The sequence below is a fragment of the Vicugna pacos genome, chromosome 2 (genome assembly GCF_048564905.1).
Source record: "Vicugna pacos chromosome 2, VicPac4, whole genome shotgun sequence".
Lineage (NCBI taxonomy): Eukaryota > Metazoa > Chordata > Mammalia > Artiodactyla > Camelidae > Vicugna > Vicugna pacos.
In genome coordinates, this window is record NC_132988.1 from 75538341 (window position 1) to 75562055 (window position 23715).

Sequence of the window (23715 nt, forward strand, 5' to 3'; positions counted from 1 at the left end):
AAGACCAGACAAACCTCATAGAGTGTGGGTACCTCTAGCAGTGGAGATGCGGAGAAATTAACCTGTGTGAGGTCCGCGGGCACCCTGGCAGCCTCAAATGTGGGTTGGAGAGCCTTCCAGGACTCTGGCTTGCCTGCCAATGGTTGCTTACCCTATCCCACTATCTCCCTCTTGTCCTTCATCCATCCCAGCATGATGCACTGTAGGAAGGACCAGGCTTTGGCCTCTGGTCTCAGCAAACTCTGACTTCTGCTTACAACCAAAGGAAGGCTGTAAATAGTAAGCTGGTCCCTGGGATAAGGGAAGCTTGGGTACTGACTTCTTTGCCCTGACCTCTTTTTCCTAGACTTTTGAGGGCCCAGTGACTGAGGATACTAGTCATTATATCTTGCTTTGAATCGACTCTTTTTGCTAATGACTGGATCACAGCTACAGCTACAAAAGACCTAAGAGAAATTCACCACCTGATTTCTCACACTGAACTATGGGAGTCCTGGAAAGAAAGCTCAGGTGCTGGGACTAGGAACGGTGAGCCTGAGGAGGTGGGGCTACTGAACGTGAGGCGGAGGGCTTGAGGAGCTAAGGAAGCTTAACCCGAAGGGCTGCGGACCAGAGCTGGCACCTAGTTGATTGGTGAGCACCATTCATCTGTTGGTTAGTTTTTCGGTGCTCCGTCCGGTTGCTATGAGTAGAAGCTCGCCTTGGAGGATCATTTGCTTTATCTCTGCAGGTAGCCAGGAGCGTGCACCATCTCCGCGACCTTGCTTCCGCGTCTGGGAGAGCGTGGGGATTTTGACCAGCACCACGCACCGACCGTGGGCACGCGTCCTCCTAACCCTGGCGACCTTGACTAGGCTCTTTAGCCTGTGAATGGACCTGGGGAACGTCTCCAGCCAGAGGGCTTCTGATGATCTGGAAAGTAACTAGAGAAAATCTGGTACACGCTTGTACTCACTCTCTTTACAGTGGAGTCTATGGGAGTAGAACTCGAGTAGCCGAGGCCGTGAAATGAGAATTTTCCGACAGCAGATTTACTGCGGACAGAGGCTCAGCGGATCTGCTGCGCCGTGGGTTAGGCAGGGCGCGGGCCAGGGAGGGCGCAGCCGGGAGCGCAGGGCGACCGGTTTCTCTCTCCGCCAAGCTGCGGAGGGAGGGGCTAGGCTGTCCAGCTCCCGGGACAGGCGCAGTGCTGCTCTCTTTCACTGTTCAGTTTTTGGAGGTCTTTAAAAAATTTTTTTGATAATGACCCCAATACATGTTCAACTCTCTTGTTACAGGTTTTTAAAAGTTTAGTGGCATCCACCCTACTTGCTCATGCACACCAGATCAATTTGATTTTAAGCGCGCACTTATTTTTAAGCCCCCGAGCATCCACGAGAGTTAAGAAACCTAGGACCTGTGGTTTGCTAAACCCAGTCACAAGAGCTGGTCACTTCTCTCTGCTTGGCGAACGCTCGGCTTTTCCTAGTCTCACCCTTGGACCCAAGAAAGGTCGGAGTGCACCTCAACACCCTCCAGGTTGAGGTGGGCTAAAACCTAAGCAAGTGGTTTGGCTTTCCTAAGTCATCCTTAGACAAAAGTTTAATCCCCAACTGGAATCTTGTAGGGGGACGAGAAGGATACAAGAATGATTGTTTCACTGGGAGTGGTGCTTGAGAAGCTGAAAGAAAGCAGAAAAGGCAGAATGTCAGTTTCAGAGGCTCTGCCTGAGTGTTTTGGCCTTCAGAGTTTGGGAAGGAGGCTGATAGTGCGTCTAAGGTTAGTCAGTCTCCTGCCCTCTCAGCAGACTCCTAGGGAAGAGAAGGAGGGAGATGCAAGCTGGATTTGCTTTGGAAAATCTTTGCCACCTGAGGCATGGGTGGTATACTGTGTGACATGCAGGGGAACTTACTGATGGTATCCAGCAGCACCAACAGGTCTTAAACCCTGACAGCTTTGTCCCAGAATCAAGGGTATCACCTGCAGAAGGCACAGTGCCCAGGCCCAGCATCCCACACTCATTCACCCTGGACAGGGGCAATGTCAGTCAAGTGGACCATTTTGAGAGGCAACCTGTCTGTTCTCAATGTCCACTCTCAAAATTGCCTTGTCAGCGTCTATCTACCCCATGGTAGTTAAGCCAGAATCATAGAGCTTGAGTTTAGCACAGTGGAAACAGAAGGAGGTATTTAGCCCAGAACAACATTCTACACAGTGTGTCGGGAGCATTGTGCCCAGGCTATGCACATCTATGAGTGATGTGCCCTTTCTTCCCCCTAGTGGCTTCACTAATTTGTCCAGGTAACTTTCTGTTTAAAGCTGCCTTGATGTAGCCATGAAAGATTTCCAATCCTGAAAAATCTACATGTGTTTTATATGCTTTTCATTATTGAGATAGGAATCCTTAAGTGGGTACTCAGTAATGGATAAAGCCACATCTTAGCATCAACCTTGGCTTATGTGAATCGACCTCATCAGTCAAAATCACAGCCTTTTCATTAAAGTAACCAATGAATAGTGTATCAGAGTGTAGTTTAAAGCTTCAGATAAATTTTCAGACAGAAATATTTCAAGAATGTAAGCCAGGTATATTTCTCAGATAAATGACAGTAGGGGCATGGCATACATGGAAATTCCCGGTTCTCAGGTTTCCTGAAATCCAGTGTGAGCATCATTAATCATTCATTGGGGTCGGCCCTTCAGTCAATGGCAGCTCTGAGTAAGCTGAAGCGAGCCGTTAGCTAATCCTTCCTGCCAAGGGGATCCTGGGGAGAGAGAGGACAACTGGACAGTTAGTCACATGTGCTGGGTGCTCAGACCCTGCCTGTCTTGCTCAGCTCTCGGCGTGATGTGCGTGTGCGCTTACCCTCTCATACACAGACCGAGAGCTTCCCAGAAGTAAAAACAAATTCGGCAGCATCGTGTTTAGCGTGACCAAGAGTTTGCAACAGGAAAACAGCTCAAGCCCAGGCGTAATGGCTTAGGGTGACTCTCTAAACGCTGAGTAAATCCATTCATTAGCTCTTAAGTAAATCAGTAGTAACAACAGCGAAAACAGCCCCCTCCTCCCCCGCGCCACACCAAACCCTTCCCAAGTTGGGCTGGGAATCCTTGTTTGGCTCTTGGTCGCAAGCACTAGAAGCGTTGGGATCCCCGGCGGGACGCAGTTCCCGAGGGATTCCCGGGACAAGGGTTGTGATAGACTGGTCCGCCCGGCACAGGGAAGGGAACCTGGAAACTGGATCCTAGGTAGGCGAGAGTGCCTTGCTGGGACGCAAGCGTGCGGCAGAGGTGGGAAGGACAAGATTCACTCCCGCGTCTCAACCTCCCCTTCCCGTCGCGGCCCCGGGAGGACACAGTGCTTGCTCGGAGCTGAATTCCGCGCAGCGTTGGCTTGGGTGGAGGATGGCCGTGTGGCGGGTGAGAACTGCTGGGGTGCGTGGCCCGGGTGTGAGCGCGCCCAGCGGCGGGGTGCAGCTTCTCTCCGCCCGGCTTCTCCTCCCACTCGCCCTCTCCCACCTCCTCCCTCCTCCACACCCCCGCCCCCGGGACTGCGAGGCTCCCTCCCCGCACCGGCCGGAGAGTACACAAAGCGGCGGGTGAGGGGAAGCTTCGCGGGCGTGCACGGAGCAGTGAGATCACTGGCGTTATAAATATCCCAGTGCCAGCGCCGAGATCCGTTCGGGTGGCCTCTCTCTCTCTCCCCCCTCTCCCAGTCTCTTTCCCAAGGCTATGTCCACCCGGTGCGGCGAGGGGGGCAGCGCCAGAGGTACGCAGCCGCGCGGGGGCTGCGGAGCCCAGAACCAGCCCTACAAGATGCGCTTAGGACCCCCGCGGCTGGAAGAATGAGCTTGTCCTTCCTCCTCCTCCTCTTGCTCAGCCACCTGATCCTCAGCGCCTGGGCTCGCGGGGAGAAGCGCCTCGTCCCCAAAGGGCAACCCGGACCGGCTGCCACTGCTAGGAACCCGGGAGGCGCCAGCAGCAGCTGGAGCAGCAGAAGCACGACGTCTTCCTCTTCTTCCTCTGCCTCCTCCTCCCCCGCGGCTTCTCTGGGAAGCCAAGGAAGCGGCTTGGAGCAGACCAGTTTCCAGTGGAGCCCCTCGGGGCGCCGGACCGGCAGCCTCTACTGCAGAGTGGGCATCGGTTTCCATCTGCAGATCTACCCGGATGGCAAAGTCAATGGCTCCCACGAAGCCAATATGTTAAGTAAGTTGCTTGCTCTCCTGCAAAACCCGTCCTAAGCGGGCGCCAGGAGATTCGGGAGGGACAGCGGATTATTCCCTGGGCCACAGGCGCACCTTTCCGAGCCTCGGCCACTGGGATCCAGCCGGCCCTGGAAACGGCGGGGCAGATTGGGTGGAGATCCGTCTAAACGGCGCGCACACACTTACCCCTCTTGTGGTTATGAGGAATGGCGATTCCTGAGGTGTCGGCTATCCGGAGGCTGGTACAGACAGGCACCTTGCTTCCAGTTTGCCCTGGTCCCAAAGAGGAGCTCCAGCCTGTGCCTGGAGGAAAAACACAAATTTTCTTTCTCCTCTTCTAGTTTCTGTTTACTTTCTGCTTCTGTTTACCAGAATAGTATTTTACACTGAGCATCAAAGTGCACTCCCTTTCCCTGCCCATAAATAATAGTTTTTTTAAAGAATAATCAAACCTCACATACTCCCCTCCCCACAACCAGTACCATAAACCCCAAATTAATATTATATATAATATATATACTTGTATATCTATTATAAATATGTACACATTTGCATATTTATATTATATATGTGTGTATTACATGGGCGACAAGACATATCTTGCTTCGAAGAGGACAGTGATCTAGAAAACTGGACACGTTTAGAGGGGAGGACGTGATGGACATTCGAATTATGAATTCAGGAGTTGGGTTTAGCAATGTTTAATATCTTGAGACCATGACCAGACTTTGTGAGAAAGAGTGGCCGGCCTTTTGTCCCCAAGGACAACTTTATTTTAGAAGAAACTCAGAGGCGATTCAATTTGGTACAGATGAAAATTTTGTAGGTTTTTTAAAGCCAAGTTTAAAATTTTCTGAGTTTTCTCTTTAGCTCCCTCTTTTTCCCTCCTTCCTCATCTCCTCTTCCTTTCTACCCCATCTGAGTTTCCACACCACTCTGATTCCTCTCACTGCCTCTCTAGGCGGCAGAGAGGAGAGATGATTTGGGGTTGTGTGCGGGACTGGGGGTATCTCTGCGGGCCTTTTCCTCCTTAGGGCCGGATTGCTGTTCCAGCCGGGGTTAGTCCAGCAGATAGACGCACAGTCGGAGCCTCTGAGAGACTCGGGAGAGAGGAAACGTGGCCAGAAAACAGCGTCGCGCAGGGTCTCCTGGCTCCCATAGTGTCAGCCTGGTGACTCCCAGGTGTGCTTAACTTTATCCGTCTTTTAAACCGATGACCCTATGGTCAATTGCGTGTCTTCTTTCCCAAGCTCCGGAGGAGCGCCGGCGCCACAGCGGAGCTGGCATCTGACACCCTCTCCGGTCGGGGGGTCGGGGGGCCGGCGGCTGGTTGCCACCAGAAAGGGAGCGAGTCCACTCCCGTCTCCTGCCTCCGACTAGTCTTCCGGTCTCTGCCGCTCCAGCTGGCTATGTCACATGTGGCGAGGCGACCTGGAGCACGGAACCCCAGAGAGGGTTTTCCACATCCTCTCACCGAATGCTAGGGCCTTCCACACTCTCCTTAGGGGGGCTTGACTTTCAAGTTTTGAGGTTCGTTGCACTCTTACTCAACAACTGACCATCTTTGGTGGCAAAAGGCAAGGTCAATTAGGGCAGATGACAATTTCCCAAGATCTCAGGGTCGACAAGAGTTATGTCTATTTCAGTGTTTCCATTGGCCTTCTCATTTTGGCCCACCCAACTCTTCCCTGCGCCAGACTTCAAATCTCATTCCCCACTTCTAGTAATCGTCCCCCTTTCTCCTTACAGGAATACTCTTTCTATTCTGTTCTTCTTGTAGTTTATCCAAGAAAGCAGCCTCAACAGAGGATAACCTCTGTGTTCCCAAGGGAAGATCCAGAGTTAGCCTGCAAGGGGCAGCAGGTTGGATCCCAGGGAGGGTAAAAGGATGTGTCTGGCATGCGTTTTGGTGTGCTATGGATCTCTGAAAACCAGACTTATTCCCAAGATACTCATCCTCTTCACTTGGAAGAAACCATGAGAGACAAGGACTTTTGCAGACAAGGCCTTGTGGAGGGAGTTGTAGAAAAATATAGGAAAGGAAATGAGAACAATTCAACAAAGAGTACATTCAGCTAAAGAAAACATTGGCCAGTATTTGCTAGTTCTAAGGCACATTTTATTTTAAAATCCACTTTGAAAGGTATCTAACAAAGGACAGGCACAAAACACTGTTTGGTTTCATAAACAAAACTAAAGTGCCTAAATAAAACTTTCTTCATTTAACGAACACTTTCCTAATTCATTCCAGTTTACAGCAGCCTTTCAGAGTTTAGTCTGTATCTTCCACATGGCTTGAGATCATTCACTGACTCATTCATCCACTTATTCGTGTACCCAGCATAGGGTACCTAGCTCACCAAATTTGATATTGGGTTACTTTGGGGTTCATTGAGGGATTTTTTTTTCCTTCTCCAGGTTTTTCTCACTGAGGAGTAAAATTTACATGTTTAAATCATGGTGATTTTCAGTTTTGTGATGTCTGAGTGTCTAACACTATTTCATACGATTTTGCAACCATTGATCAATGGAGAACTTATGAAATACATCATGTTAAAAGGACAACATGTAATTGGAAGTTTAAAATGAATCTCTGTCTTTAAGAAGCTGTGAGAGAAAAATAGACCTGCCAATTGCAGTTGGTCATATACCTCTTTGAAGACAGCACTTGATGGTTCCCTGATTCATATGTAAACTAAGGCATTGTTTACAAACTGTTGGTTAGAGTGTGTGAGGAAACAATTGTCCAGGTCTCTCTAGAGACACTAAGAGAGTTTTGGGACCAAGAGGGCCATAGAGGATACATCAGCGTTTTACCTCATCTTCTAATTCTACTGTCTGAGTTATCAATGATAAAAAACAAAAAAAAGTTTCTGTCACAGCTTGCTACTTCAGTAAAGAGTCAAAATTTTGCCATGAAGCTGAATTCTAATAGTTGCTTTTAAACTCAAAATTTTTCTGTGTTTGTCAGAACAGATAAATACATCTGTGTATAAATGTTTTACAACCATCATTGGACACTAATTTTTGCAAACTGTGTATATCTTCTAGTTTCACCATCAGAAGTACACTGGCCATAGGTTTTTGAAATACAATAGTTCTCTCATACAATAGTTCTCCAAAGCTTTGAAGACAGAAAAAAGAATCAGTCTCATTGTACATAAACTCTTATTATGAGGAAGTACTGGGGAAGGATGAAGAAAGATGGTCAAGACAGATGATAAAATCCTAGTACTGAACAGAAACAAATATTTTGCTTCAATTATTGTGCTTTCAAGTTTAGTTTCAACACACTGCTCCTGTTGACTTATCTTGAGCCACTGAAGAATAGGCAATAAAGTAGTTGTCAGTTTAGGAAGCAAAAGCTCAAAGCTATAGCTACACAAAGCTGAAGTGTTCACATAAAATATGGAAATTCCAATCATGTATTTTGGCTAAGCCAAACCCTCAGTTTTACTCATTTAAAAAAATCTGAATTCACTATCAATTTTGATGTCATGTAGTATCAACCTTTATATAGTCCCCGAAGACTAAATAAACCAGAAACTTTATCTACTATATAGAAAAACTCAAGCAGGATATTCCTATGTTGCTAACGTAATCAGTGAAGACTGGATTATTAATTGGATTATTAAGACTCGGATTTGATAAAGATATGACGTATCTCCTGCTGTGTGAATGCAAGCAGAGAAACATCAGTTTTAAATGATTTTTCTTTGAGGGTTTTCAGACGAGCTGTTGAAAACTTCTGAATACATGGAGTATCTGTCATTCTTATTCACTAAGAAAAGAGAGAAAAGGGAGAAGTTTACATAATTGGATCCACCACTGATAATAAAGTCTATTATATTAAAAATTCTAGAGGGGACTAAGTAAAAAAATCTAGATACTGATTTTCTTACTGGAATAAGTTTACTTTGTAACGCATGCCTATGCTTGTGAGTGAGTTGATTAAATAGTGTGTGTATAATCTGAGACACCAAGTTCTTGTATCTTTCAACCTAGATATCAATCCCAAAATTCCTCCAAGAGCTAATAATTCCTTCAGTTAAGCACTGCTTTTTTCTTTTGATCCTCTTAAATGTGAACACCCTAGGAAAGAGAACACATTGTCACTTGCATTTTAACATGAATTAACTATACTGATCCTCTCCCCCTGCCCCACTCCTCAGCATTAGAGGGCCAAAATAGCAGGAGAGAATGAAGACATGTGTCCATACAGGTGTACATGTGGGGTGTCCTGAAAAGGAAGAGAGGTAGTGAGAAGGTCAAAGAAACAATCCAATTCAGCAAACAAATTTATTGACTATCTATGATCTGTGTGACACACATGGCCATCTGCAGTTTTGTTTAGGGACACCATCTGGGCTCCCTTAATGTGAATTGTAAATTCCCATCATATTTATTATTACTGACTCCTAATAAGAGTGAGGAAATTACTGAAATTGAAAAAAAATTCAGTTTTAGAGAAATGTTTTCTGGGATTTATATATATGTGTGATTTAATGCACATTGGTTTAAAATGCTTTAAGGAGTTACTGAGATTTGGCATAATAAAATCAACAGGCCTGTGATCTCTTGGTGAGGAGGCAGGAAGTTGAATTGTGAGGCTTGCAGAATATGCTCCAAAATTCTAGGAAAAAAGACATTGTGAAATAACTTTGGGGGTTACTTTGGAGACTATGATCTTAACAGGGTGCCCAATATTACAGCATAATTACCTTAAGATCTAGACGATCATACCAAAGTTGCCTCTGTGAAAAAACTATTATTTCATCTAATCTCATCTTTTTTTCTTTCCTGGATTCTTCATAATTTTAAATAGAATGATATATGTAAAAATACATTTTTAAGCTTTCAATTAAATAAAATTTTCTTAAAATTATAAAATTCTTTTATTTTCAGGCATTGTAACATTTTTTATACTGGAACTTACAAGAAAAGAAGCCATGCGGTATGCAGTGAAATAACACTTTCACGTATATGATTTCATCTTGCCCACATTTAAAACTTATTACAGTGCAAATTTTACATAACATGTACATACAGAATGTATAGTGTGTTGGAAAACAAGCTGAGTCAAGAATAGGTCTTTCTTAAAAATAGAATGTGTTGTCAGAAACCAACAGTTTACATAGGCAGAGCAGTGTTCCCATTAAACAAGTATTTACAGAGCCCTTTTGTCGTGGCCTCTTAAATGTTAGCCTGCAAACACTTATGCTTAATGAGAATTTTATCTTGTATGCTACCATATATTCTTTTTCACTAATACACAATAGATTTGCATTTACAAAACTAGGTGATTTTCCAGATAATGGTATAGAAAAACCTCTAAAAATGTAGAACTATGAGTAAATTGGGGGAAACACACAATCAAGTCTCCTTTTCTATCAACTCCATATTGTCTCTTTTGCATCTGTCATTCTACACATAGACAATTTCTCATGTTCTCTCCATTTCATTCTTTGATACACGTTTACATAGTAGTCACATTCACCCCCCATCTCCCAAATATCCAAAATTATTAAAGTTGTTTCAGTATCATTCTGTAATTTTGGTAGAACTATAACTTTGTATCTGATGTTCTATTTATGTTTTATTAATAATATTATTATAGCATATTATATTGAATAGTAAGTTTATCTTTACAAAGCATTCTATGTGCTTTGTTACTATTGATAAAATGATAATGCTTCTAAATCTTTGGGTGAGCATCACAGTCAAATAATTCACATAGCAAAATCTATCATAAATAGCACCTTGAAAACATTTTGAAGGAATGAATTTATGAAACATACTTTTAAGAGTTTCTTCCTAAAAGCAAAAGTAGTTTCTTTCTAATAGTTTTTACATATTTTTTGTTCATTTTAAAGAAACATCCACTAATAAAGTGGTAGCTGCAGTTTTCTTGAGATGCATTTTATTTACCCCAGGCTAAGCACACTTGTCACAAGAACAATAGTTCCTCCATGAACTTTCTGATCAAGTATTTTTAACAAATCTTAAAAATAAATTGAATAAATAAGCGGCAGGATTTGCTGCAATTATAGTTATTAGGTCACATTGTGCAACATAAGTGCGCTGTAAAGATATTCATCTATATAATTCTATGTATTATATATGTGTATCCACAATACACTACTTTTTGGTAAATTGAATAATTTTTATGTACTCCAAATACTTCAGGGGAAGACTGCTATTTTAATAAAATTTGGTGAATTTCTCTATTTGACACAATCCTATTGCGATATTCTAATTAGAATATATGCTCAAGATACAGATTGAAATGTTGAGATGTTTTTTCCCTCTTCCCTCCCAACCTTGCTTGTTTCCTTCCTTTCTTCTTAGGTGCCTTTTTAAAAGCTTTAATGAACTATATTATTTTAGCCTTTTTTTTTTTAATTTGTTGTAGGCTGTTAACAAAAAGCACTATGCTTTTCTCCTGTTCATATAACATTATATATGAGTTCACAGCAAACAGGCAGGAATTCCAATTATGTACAGACTATGAGTTTCATCTTCTCTATGAAGTGTTGTCTGTGACTCACTTGACCCAGTGGATGTGGGCTTTCAAATTATTATTACAGAAGGACATCGAGTTGATAATACTATGAAATACCAAATATGAACAATAATGTAATAAAATACCTCATTAAATTTTTTTCCAGAAAAGTCATTCAAAATGCAAGATGTTTGAAACCATAATCCATTAAACACTTCATTGAGCCAATAATCCCGAATTATTTATGTTGCTTTCAGTATGTTATGTATAATCTTTGAGCTACTCACTAAATGATGGAGCATGATATGTATATTGATTTGTACTTTTATAATTATGATAGTTTGAGAAGAGGAATTTCTTTCATGTAAATAAGTATCATTTCAAGGCTTTCCATGGTTTATACTAGTCCTGAATACAATCTTTATATCCTTTAATATTAGAAGCACCCTATTTTCTCTGACAAAAACAATGCATGAGAATTATTTTGTAAAACATTTTAAAATGTCTTTTCCATTTCTTTAGAACTTGAAAAGATTCTATGGTCAAACACTGCTTACTAAAAGTGACATATTTGTAAAGAAAAAAAAGCATTACTAATGAAGCACAACTAAATTTTTGAACCTTGAAATTTATCATTTTAAAGAATACTTGAGTGCTAGACTTTTTTTCTTTTACATAATGAATGTCACAAAAAATAAGGATGTTAAATACTTCAAAAAATCACAGTAATAAAGAATGGAAAGAATCTATGTAGAAGTTTAATTCTTCACAATGATATATAGAGGAGTCTGTGTTTTATTTTGGGATTTCTGTCATCCTAGGTATTTTGGAAATATTTGCTGTGTCTCAGGGGATTGTAGGAATACGAGGAGTTTTCAGCAACAAATTTTTAGCGATGTCAAAAAAAGGAAAACTCCATGCAAGTGTAAGTAGAACCACTTTATATTTGCTAAAGGTGTTGTAGAGATTTTACATTTGTAAACTGGAATGAAATGATTTTCCAAATTGGTAGATAGGACAATTTGCCCAGATTAGTTAATGTTTTTGTTTTTGTAAAATTATATGTGCCTTTAACCAAGAGAATTGTATGTATTTTGTAAGTAATCATTTAAGTATTTTATTTACTTGAAAAGATAATAGAGACTCCACAAAAAGTTTTAAGGATTAGTGTATTTGAAAATAGCATTCTCTAAGTGATTGTCATTGTTAATTTTTTAAAAATGGTCCAAGTGAGGAGAAGTGTTATGAAGACAGTATATTATATTATATTTTCAATTTACATGTTTATGGTGATTGTGTGTGAGTTCAGTAGATCATGTTTTTACTTAATTTTACAAACTATTCATGATGTCAAAGATGGAGTCTAATAAAACATATTCAAATTAAGAAATATGGAGGGAAGAAACCAATAATGAGATGAGTTTGACCTGTCATAGAGAAATTTTATTAGATTCATTTGAGGGATTTTTATCTTGTATTTTTGTTGCATCAAAAACTTCTTAAAACTATGAAGACTAATTTTACACTCTTAAAATTTTCTTCAGACCACTTATACATTTTGTAATCAATTTACAAATCATTGATTTCTATGTTTTGTTCTCAAAATGCGCATGACTTGGGAAGCATTAAAACATTTTAAAGATAATAAAATATATTTAGCTGACTTTTCCCACTCACAGATTCTGTTTATTATAGTATTAGTACATAAGCACAGTCCTTAAAAGTGATTTATGCTTTTGCTGTAGTGTACTAGGTTTTGTCACACTAAATCTTTTTAAACAGCAATTCTTTAAAACTACTCCTTTGATCCTTATTCCCTTTAATTCTTATTAAATAAATTGGAGACATATAATTTTTCCAGGTTTTGAAATATATAAGATGTTTTACAAGTACAATCAATTGAAACTTACTAATTATGACTTTTACTCTACAGACCTTTAAAAAAATTCAATGAGAATTTCACTTGGTTCAATGTTTAAGACTTTTAGTTTTCCTTTCCTTAGCATTTTAAAGGTGGCTTGTTATTATAGATATCATAGAATTCAAGCTATTTCTACAGTTATTTGAGGATTAAATGAGATAATATACATTAAGCTTTTAGAACAGTTTTAGGTACAGTGTAAGTGCTTAATAAATATTATATATTATTATATAATAATTTAAATATAATCTAAATGTGATAAACTACTAAAATTTCAGTATATTAAGATAAATGGAAAATCATCAACTTCTTTGATCATCCATTGCAAGAATTGTAACCAGATTTACCTACTTCATTTTCTGAGCTGGTTATTTATATTCTAACAAGCTATAATATAGTATTCACAAAGTAATTACTCTTTGATTTATTTATTATTTATTTCATAAAAGAGGCAAAGTTCTACATTGCTATGGAAAAGTAGAACATGCCATTTTATTTTTTAAAATACTTGATTTTTAAAAAAATCCACATACAGAATAGAAATCAATGGTCAAATACACCTACACTGAATAACTTTTCTTCAGTCTACTTTAAGGTTGTAAAAGATTGAAACATGTTCAACATCTAAGCATCATAATAATATGCAATGCCTGAAAAGAAATTTTCTCCTATTGGTTTGTTTGTTTTTGGTGAAAATCTAAATTTTTAAAATACTCTGATTCATGTCCTAGTACATGCAAAAAATAGACTAACTTGGGCCAGCTTAAGGATAATTGCAACAGAAAGCGAAGTATTACAAATGGATGCCAATTAGAAAGGTCAAACCGAGAGGTTAGGATACATGATTCCTCTGTCAAATGCAAGTAACAAATTTCCAGAAACTTGACCCAAATGTCTAAGGATGGCTGGCCGAAATAATGCAGATAATGCAAAAACAGCATCTGTTATTCTTTCTCATCTTGGCAGGCTAAAGTTATTTCATGGAATAATGACTTTTAAACAGTACAAAGCAAGTCTTGCTCTTGTCACTCACTGAAGCTCTTTGATATAAAAGTCATTCTGATGACTTTGAGCTGAATTGTAGATAAAAAATTAAGCCCTATGATTATGTGGATTCTTTTTAAACCAATTGTCCAAGCCCACTTTCTCTTATCTGAGCTTTTATTAGCATTTTTTCTCTAAATGGAAACCTAATTAAGTTATAAAGTGGTTTTTCTTTAAAGGAAGTTGAATTTAGAAGTAGTTTTAATCCTAACAACGATCAGATCAGTTTTATGCCAAATGTTTTTTTCCTGTTTTAAGTTTGTAGTTAAACATGCTAAAAAATTGGTCTTATAACTTTAAATATAATTATTTAATTTTGGCTTTTACAAAGTTTCATCACCACTAAAAAAGGCTAAATCCCCTTATACTTTTAGGATTAAATATGTTATTAGTGAGTTGCTTTAAATTAATAATTGTGCTGAGACATTTAAAGAGTATCTTTATAATCGTTTCAAAAATATATACATAAAATCACCGCATTATGCATCTTAAACTTACACAATGTTGTATGTCAATTATATCTCAATGAAACTGGAAAAATTTTTAATTAATAGACAGTAACTTTAGGGTTCTATTTACAGTGTAAATGTGAACTATAAATGTAAAGTATTCATATAATTCTGGGGAAAGTAAATCCATAGTGTATCAAGAAATATTCATAGATAATTGTAGAGTTTCATCTTGGGTTTTATAGTAACAATCAGACTATTAAAAGTTAGTTACTAGGCAGAGATAAAGTATTTGCATATTTCTTTGAAAGGTCTTTCACTCACATTATCTCATTACATAGTTAGGCAAGGAAACAGTCTCAGAGATGTTAAATATCTTCCTAAGTGAACACAGTTAACAAGTGATTGAAGCAGAATTACATACTTTCAAAATTCTCTCTTCCTTTAAATGCTATTATGCTTGATAGGAGAAAGCTTGAAAGAAGAATTTTGTTTTGTTTGGAACCAAATACACTGTTTTCAGCTATTATTTTATAGGAATTAATTGTTGCATATTTTAATAATATTTTTATATTACATTTTAAAGAATGAATATTCTGAATATTCTGGCTCATCCTTAGAATATTTTTCCATGTTTCTCTTTCTTTCTCTCATTCCAACCTCTTCTTGGGGATCTTTTTTTCCATCTACTTCTGTATCTCCAGTACTTGATTTTAAAATCTAGAAAGGAGGAGATGGGTCTGCCACAGAACTTATCACCAAGTATTATAAATGTTGGTTTTCAATGCGATGATGAATTGCTTGGGGAAACCCTCTTAGAATGAACTTTCAGAACAGAGATCTGTTTTGTTCACAGAAAATCTTCATGTAGAAAATGCTTCATCGTTGGTGGACACAAAGGTGGTAAACAGAAGTATCAGCCTAGAACAGTTAGACTCAGGCAACATTTATGCTGATTTCCTTTGTGTGCTAAGTTTGTTAATTCGGTGAGATAAGTTTTACTTGAAGGTCAACCATCTCAGTGTGCGCTGCTCCCTGCCTGCATTCAGTCTACAAACTCATATTAATCTACATGCAACTCTCCTTAAAACCCTTAATGGTATACCCTAAACAGGCAATGAAACCAAATGCTTAGCATGCAGGTTTTTCCAGCATTCTTTACAAGGATGGAGGTGTCTGGTCTTCTTCTCAAGAGGCCTTGGGAACCTTTGAGTGTAGGAGCAGATAATTGCTTCCCTGAGAGCCATGAGGTTTAGTCAAAGCCTTCTCTGGGGCCTCTGTCCTCTTTCTTAACTCATTTCTGGGCTGACGTTCTTTGTGGGACTGAGCACCCTTCTCTTTCTGCCTCTATCTCTCTGGCTGCTTGTCTGTTCATGCTCCCTCCTCACTCTGTTCTTGCTCTCTCCTCAGGTTTGTTGTCTTTATCCAAAGTCCCATAGGGAGACTTTCTGGATTTATCTGAGGTGGGTCCAGATGTAAGAGTGAAAGTTCATGAGTGGTGGTGAAGGACACAACTAGATTGTGTCCTTCTACATTATCTTTCTATCCCTTGGTTTTATCAACTATAAAAGGAAGAAAACTAAAGTAACAATGCATGGCTATAGATGAGCACTTTAAATGAGATAGTACATATAAAACACTTAGAATAGTGCCTGGAAAGTATTCAGCATTTAATGTTAGAACAGAGTTTCCTGAATTTGCTCTCAGGCAGCTGTTTGAAGATCTTCAGTCTCTCTTAGAATACTTTCTGATTTTGGGGTCAGGCAGCTGTGACCCCCTGAGATATTTAGACCAGCCTCAAACCCCATTTATTGTTGGCTTTTTTTTTTCTTTAGATTCAAACTTGCATACAGTAGCCCCTTATCTCCTGGATTTTTGTTTTTCCAAGGAAACTAATCTGAAAGCAAAATTCCCAGGCTCAAGATCTTAAAGAGGCAAGGATTTCCTATGGTTCTAATCCTATCTCTAAGATCCCTATTGTGCCTTTTTTTTTCTCTCTCTCTCTAAAAAAATATATATATGTATCTTGGGAAAGTTGATTATCATGTATTCTTTGATCTTTTCATAAAGTGTGCATGATAGCTCATTGCCTGTTGGGGAAAAACATTTTAACTTATTTTAAAGATGCAGAGAGAAGCATGTGGTGGAATTATTTTTGTTTCTCAGGGTTTTAGGGGATCATGTTTGGAAGGAAAGCTAATTGCAGAGTTTACGAAACAGGCATGGAATGTGTGCTTGATCAGCCCTGAGCAAGGACTAGAACGTCCTCCTTTCCTGGTTTCAGAGGGTGCCAGCTGGCTTGCCTGGGATGAGAATCTGGACCGGACTTCCTGCACTGGGGGCAGAGTGAGGAGTGAGCAGCCCCTAAAGCTGGACATGTTTATTGAAAGGGGAAATGGGGGCTTGAGTAATAGTTATCATCATCATTAAAAAATAATTTATTAAGCACTCCATTCTTACAGTCAAGACTATGAGCTGTGTCAAGGCGTTGAATAGAAACTCCCCTCGCCCTCCCAGAGCTTTCAGTTTACACAGTAAAATGCAATATCTAAGAATTCAGGCTTAAAAATGGGTTCAGGGATCTGTCTTTGCAGTAAACGTCAGTTTTCCCTTAATGTCGTACTATGTAAATCTGGCTAAAGGGCCTATTTTATTGAAGAAATCTGGGTGTAATGGATCAACTTATAGCTTCAAAGATCCACTTCAGCCTAAAGTGAGAGATGGTGTTTTATGTCTCGGATGGTGTGGGGATTGGCGCTTGTTTTTCATCGGCATTTCATCATGGAGCAAATTCAGGGCAGGTGGGACTATACAAGCCTAGGAGATGCCCTTGGGTTTGTGCAGAACTACAGAAGGAGCTTGACACTAGGAATTAGTAGATGAGATTTCACTCACAGGCTTATCTTGGCACTTGATAAATGTGAGGCTTTAGATGAATCCTTTTCTTTACTTTTCTGGCTGGGAAATCAGATAATAGCATCCTAAGAGTCATGGAATTACGGTGAGAATGAAATAATAATGACACCTGGCACATTTTTTGAGCCCTCTACAGCCCAGCTTTTCTGAGGTATTTAGAGCAGCAGAAAGGAAAGTCCTACCCTACCCCCTGCCATTCCAAGTGTGGTTCTCACCTCACCTCCATGAAAGTCACACAGGATGCTGTTCGTGATGCAATTCCAGGGTTTCACCTCAGACTTACTAAAACAACCTCTGGAGCCAGGGCCTGGGAATATGCATTTTCACGAGTTCCTGAGCAGTTTTAAGTCAACTCATCAAGTTCGGAGGAGGAGAAATCCTGTAGTTGGCATTCTTCACTATATTACCTCAGGTTGAGGGATTATTAAATCCAACTTGTATATTCCTTTGGCTGTTCAGCATGAAGGACTGAGATACAGGAAGCACAGATGTCCAGTGCCAAGCAGGAAACATGGCCATGCTCTGGAGGTAGCATTGTATGGCCACAACTGACCCATGAGACGCTTATAAAGAGTCAAGGGCACCCCTCTGGGCAGATGCTGCCTGCTCCGGGCTTCTCTGCTAGGGGGCAACTGGAGCAGGGTCTGGCTTTCAGACTTCACACACCACCAAAGTGGATGCCTTTGTGCTGGAACATCCTGCACAACCATCCAAAACAGCCTGGGCCTGGGGCATCTGCCCCAGGCAGTCCCATGGGAAGGAGTAGGGGTGGGAACAAAAAGCACTAAAAGGAGGTAGGGGAACCGAAAGTAGGAATGTATGCAGCAGGAAAACTTTGCTTACAGCACAGTTTGGTCTATAATTGTTTTTGTTACAGTCTATAACAATATTTTAATTATTTAACAATATTCTATATTCTATGATACTTTAATTATTTGTATTTAGTCCATTACTCCTTTATAAAATTTTTCAGAAGAAAGAGGCAAATCAAAGTGAAATAAAGCATTAAAATTGATTTAATTCCCCACAAACTCGAGAGTTGTGACTGCTGTTCATCCAGATTCAATGCTCTCTATATGCCTCTTTCACATACTGCAGATTTATGTCTGTATTCGCACATAATGAGCATTGGGATGTGTTAGCATAGCCTCAACTCATTTGCTACAGGATTCTCAATCATCATAGGGCAAGTTCACTAAGGGACAAAACTATGTTAGGAGGTTTTTGAAAGTTTTTAAAAATATTGTTTCAGGAAGAATTTTTTGTTTGGATTAATTGACCGTTGGATTTCAATTAAGCAAAATTAGTCTTCTCTGGAATATCTAAGTTTTACTTTCTTTAAGCTAAATTTCACCTTTCTTCTAAAAATCCACTGTGTGCCCTCACTATGTCAGATGAGTAGAATCAAAGCAAAGTGTCCCTCTGAGCCACCTCTGAATAATTTGGATATTCAAAGGAAAGTAGTTTAATTTGTATTCATTTTGTCAATCAAGACTATTGTAAGTTACATAGAAATTAGCTGATTTAAACATTTCATTTTAATTTTGCAGTTATGGCTTGTTGATTGTGACTTGTGTTTACACTTGTAAGATCAAGGAAAATTAAACAGAAAAATAATTTAAGTCAACAAAGAACATGGGCAGAACCTTGCCTATATTGTTTTTCTTTTTTCTTTTTTTAAACTTTTTCTTATTGAGTTATAGTCATTTTATAATGTTGTGTCAAATTCCAGTGCAAAGCACAATTTTTCAGTTATACATGAACATATGTATATTCATTGTCACATTTTTTTCTCTGTAAGCTATATTGTTTTTCATTGTAAAAGTGGCAACTAACACAGTGATACACAGTCAATAAACATCTGCTGAATAAATTTATGAAAAAAATGAATTTGAAACAAAGATGGGGTTCTTTACAAACATTTTAATGATTGATTTTGTTGTCATGGCTGATGGTGGGAGGGTGGAGGTGATTTGAGTCCTGATTTCAGCTTATTTGAAATTTGATTTACCACTCTACTTCGCACCTAAACTGTTCAAAAAGTCTTTATGTCGACTTGACTTTTTCTAAGGAAATAATCCAGTTCTATTATTTTAAAACAATATATTTTGCTAAAGGACTTTTTATAATTCAAAGATGATTTCAAAAATTACAAGTAGCCTGAAACATTTATAATTCAAAATTGTGTAATGGTAAAGTATATATATTTAAATGCCTATGCTGCTGGTGACTCTGCTATAAAGATGCTTCATTTGTAACACAAGGGACAGAGATGTACCACTTAGGGTCACCATCTTGTCTGGACAGGGCCAGGAATACTGACAGGAACAGTCGATCCGTCCAGAAGAAACTAGATCTCTTGATGAAATAACTCACTGAAATGTTTGTTTCAAATGGTTCTGTTCCATTGTAGCTGGAAGAAATTTTCAGACAAAACATTAAATTAGAAGTCAATTAAGAAAGCCAAAACAGTCTGACTGCCTTTACTCCTGTTTTAATGTGGGATTTGGAATGGCTAAGGGCCTGCCAGTCATGTGTGGGTCCTCAGCGTTCTGATCATCTCTACCCTAGGTGACAGCCTGAACAGCCATCCCTTTAAAGGCTTCTCTTAAGAAAGAACTTTAGAACAAGAATCTTGAAGGGGGGAAAAGAGAAAGTTTTTAGATAGAAAAATTTTAAGGAGTGGAATCAGTGGGTTTTCACCCTTATGAAAGACTGTAAGATGGAATTGCTATAGGTTAACACACTGTGTGTGTGTGTGTGTGTGTGTGTGTTGGCCACATCAATTAAAAAAAGACATATTCCTTTTTTACTTTCTTTGACATTGTCAGGGAAAAAAGAAGGTTAAATAATGCATTACACTTGAAAAAAATCTGTCAAAATTGCAAAAAGCAATCACTGCTATCTCTATTTCAGGAAATAATTTTTTGTGTGTGAAACAGGGTTGGAAGTCAGGTCAAAGTATGATGTATTGTACATTTTTAAAAATGTTTTCGAATGCATTTTAAGAAAACAATTTGAGGCAGGATAAGTATACCTGCCACTCTTTTTTTATGAAATCCCCTACACCTTTTGAAAATGCTTGTCATTTTATGTAGCAGAAAATATTCCAGATGGCTAAAACTTTTATTTTAAAATAAAACTTTGGGATCATCTAATTGAATGTGAGAGCATTTAAGTCCCTTTAAGTGCTAAGCAGACAAATTTACATTAGACTTATAAGAAAGCCTTTTTTAATTAAAAAAATAAAACAGGAACAATAAATGTGTGCTCTTCTGAAGTGAAGTCAGCATAGTATCCTTATCCTAGATGTGGGCTGGTAGCTTCTGACCGACAAGAAAGCCACAGGCAGTGGTTCTTTAAAACACTCAGTCCAGGGAGTCTCCAGTAGACTTGTGGAGTTCTTACATACATAGTTCCATAGCCCTCTTATTTAATAAAAAAAATTTATTGATTGAACTACACTTGAATGTAAATAACTTGAGGAAACTACCATACGTAAGATAAATACGCTGTTGGAAATGCTCTGAAAGTGGTTATCTTCTGATACTGCCAGGACTTTGCACAAATCAAAAACTCCGTGTGGCCATCAATGGTAGTTCTATGTAGATTGCCTCGCAGTGTTCAGACCTTCAGATTACAGTGCTGTGATCTGTTTTACAGAAGAAAATTTGACATTATTAGAAAAGCGAAGGAATGAAAGGACTTCTAATTCCAGTAGAGAATCTCTGGGTTTGATATAGAAAGATTATCTATCTATCTATCTATCTATCTATGTGTTTAGTATTCTTATACATACATAGGTGTCAAAATATTTGATACTCCCAAGCCCAGGAAGTTTATACTAATGGTGCTCCCTGAAACTGTGAAACCTGGTTGTCTAGTCCGGGTTAGGAATTCTAATTATTTGGGGGTTATGGACACTTTCGTATTTTTTAATGGAGACACTGGGGATCGAACCCAGGAGCTCAAGTATGCGCTCTACCACTGAGCTATACCCACTCCCTACAGCCCCTGTGACCCTTTTGCATTTGATGAAAACTCCAGATCCTTTCCTAAGGAAAATATTTTGATTCTCACAAAAGCCCTATGGGTGTAAGGACTGTGGACAAGGAGCCTAAACCTAAGAACTGAATTGAGAGAACTGGCATTTGATCGCGTGTCTATCTGACACCGGCTCACACTCTCTGCCCAGACCATGCTTGTTCAGTTTCCTCCATACGGCAAAATAAGCCTTTACAGAGCTTGTACTGGATAACTTTGTCATCCTCATCTCTTGTTCTTTCTCCACGCATCCTGAGTGGAAGTCCCACTGAAGTACGTATAGTAGTGTCATGCTGCCCTGGGAACACACTGTTCCTGCTCCCTGAAAATCCTTTCTCACGTCACCTGCCTCACTAACATCCCGGTGTACTTGAAGACTCAGCTCAAACGTCACCCTTTCTAGGAAGACTCTCCTGCCCTCTTCCCGCCACCTCCATCCTCTTAGATGCCCTTCCTCTATGCTCTCCTTGCACCCTCTGCACACCGCTGTCATAATGCCGCTTATCAAGCTGCACCGTGACGGATGTGTACTTCTCTGCTTTTTCCATTCTTCTGTGAGTATTTCAAAGGCAGATGTCATGTGTGTGTGTGTGTGTGTGTGTGTGTGTGTAGAGAGAGAGAGAATGAGAGAGAGATCTGGCTGAAGTGTTACAAGTGACTCCAAAAGGTAATTGTTCTCTTCCTGGCATCACACACACTCTCCTGCGTCACTGTGTGAAAATATGTGTTTTCCTGAAGATCTCTAACATACGCAACTTTAAATAGGGCCATATGCTACCCCTCTCTCAGCACCATGAATCACACTGGTAACACTGAAAAATGTATTCTTGTTTCAAAGCATAATGTGACTCCATTTCTCTGAATGAATGCGTATTTCACCCAGCAATTGTTGCTTAGTAACACAGCAGTATTTATTTTCTTGATGGCTTAAGAGGGGCCAGATTTTACATTAAACATTAAATTTTTAACTAAAACTTCCAAAGTAATTTAAAGAGAAACAGAATTTAAGTATGTGAAGAGTTCTTATCATTTTTATATTCACTGATAACTATGTCATGATTGTACATAGTAAGCAGAAATCAGCATTACAAAGGTGAATAAAGTAGGAATATGGGAACCATAGTCATTTTAAAGCAACAAAAATGTGTCTTTATAAAAGAGAATGCTGTAGGAGGGCAAGGGTCCATGGAATTCCTGGTTTTTCTTTGCAGTACAAGACCTCATTTTATCATATGCTGAAAATACTCTCACTACTTGAATTTCTTCTTCTCCCTTTTTTCCCTAGGCCAGATTTACAGATGACTGCAAGTTCAGGGAGTGATTTCAAGAGAACAGCTATAACACCTATGCCTCAGTGATACACAGAACTGAGAACACGGGGCGGGAGTGGTACGTGGCCCTGAACAAGAGGGGGAAAGCTAAACGGGGCTGCAGCCCCCGGGTTAAACCCCAGCACGTCTCCACTCACTTTCTGCCAAGATTTAAGCAATCGGAGCAGCCGGAACTTTCTTTCACAGTTACTGTTCCTGAAAAGAAAAAACCACCTAACCCCATCAAGCCAAAGGTCCCCCTTTCCACATCTCGGAGAAGCCCCAGCACGGTGAAGTACAGACTCAAGTTTCGCTTTGGATAATTATCATCTTGGCCGTGAGGAACCGCGCCGTCCCCTCAAGAGTTTCCCTAGGTGTTTTTAGTGCCCTGAAGACAGAGTTTCGGACACAGCTTCATCTCTACTACACTGCATCGAAGCCAGGTCATTTGTTTCAGTCTGACTGAAACAAAAACGTTTTCTGATAGGAACTGAACTGGAATTCTTTGTACCAACATGAAGAGCGCACTGCTTCAGTTCAGTGCCACATAAAGCCTTTTGCTTTATGCTTGACGCATCCTGGTACTCTGGTTCCAGAAAGTTGAATGATGGGAACTATGTACTTTTCTGACTTTTACAGATCAACCTGAAAAAACATACATGGTACATTTTTTATTTTTGGTTTCCAAAGAATATTTTGATGCAGATAAAAATATTTTATTAACTTTTGTTTTTTGTTTTTTTAAAAAAACATACCTCTGCATTGAGCATATTTTCTTACTTTTATTATTTTAATTAATAAGACATAAAACAACCATTTGAATACAGTTTATGAATTATAAATATGTTTATAGCCCATTTGTAACAAGTGGATTTCCCTTTCATTTTTCTTATTCATTGCACTTTTAATTTTTATTATTATTATTATTTTTACCATACCTCAGATCATGTAAGTTTAGTTTTACATCTTAAAATGTTTAAATTCTCTTCAATAGCACCAAAGGCTCAGCCTGGTTTTGTGTGTGTGTGTGTGTGTATGTGTGTAAATTCATGATCGTATATGGAATTCTATCTCTTTGGTGCTTGGACATTAATGAGTTAGAAGTAAGGAAAAAATATAAGGACTCTTTTTGGTAGAATTAAAAGCTGTAGATAAGGAAAGGATTAGAGGTACAAGCACACTGAGTTCACAGCATTTACTGGTACTAATTCCGCCTCGCCTTTACTTGTCCTTTTATCAACCCCTGCCCTCATTCTTTAACAGCTGGATGAATACATTTTATTCTGTCCCTCAAGCATACACTATGAAACCAGAGTGCTTAAAATACCTCTTCCATGACCCTCTG

At 39.4% G+C, this 23715-nt stretch overlaps 1 protein-coding gene across 2 annotated transcripts; it reads left to right on the forward strand.

Moving 5' to 3' along the window:
• The first annotated feature begins 2743 nt into the window (after nt 1-2743).
• On the forward strand, nt 2744-23365 carry FGF5 (fibroblast growth factor 5). Of its 2 annotated transcripts, XM_006198221.4 has the most exons (3): nt 2744-4185; nt 11508-11611; nt 22346-23365. In XM_006198221.4, the coding sequence occupies exons 1-3, from the start codon at nt 3825-3827 to the stop codon at nt 22379-22381; spliced, it is 501 nt and encodes a 166-aa protein (XP_006198283.2). In that variant the 5' UTR covers nt 2744-3824; the 3' UTR covers nt 22382-23365. The 2 variants fall into 2 exon arrangements, with proteins under 2 accessions (XP_006198283.2, XP_072798259.1); XM_072942158.1 differs by lacking the exon at nt 11508-11611 and having other exon boundaries at nt 3471-4185.
• Nucleotides 23366-23715: the final 350 nt, after the last annotated feature.

Bases quoted from the DNA above. Each gene is read 5' to 3' on its own strand.
- FGF5 (XM_006198221.4), top strand. From the start codon at position 3,825: ATGAGCTTGTCCTTCCTCCTCCTCCTCTTGCTCAGCCACCTGATCCTC. The intron at 4,186-11,507 runs GTAAGTTGCTTG...CTGTCATCCTAG, and splicing joins CCACGAAGCCAATATGTTAA to GTATTTTGGAAATATTTGCT. The intron at 11,612-22,345 runs GTAAGTAGAACC...TTTTTTCCCTAG, and splicing joins AAGGAAAACTCCATGCAAGT to GCCAGATTTACAGATGACTG.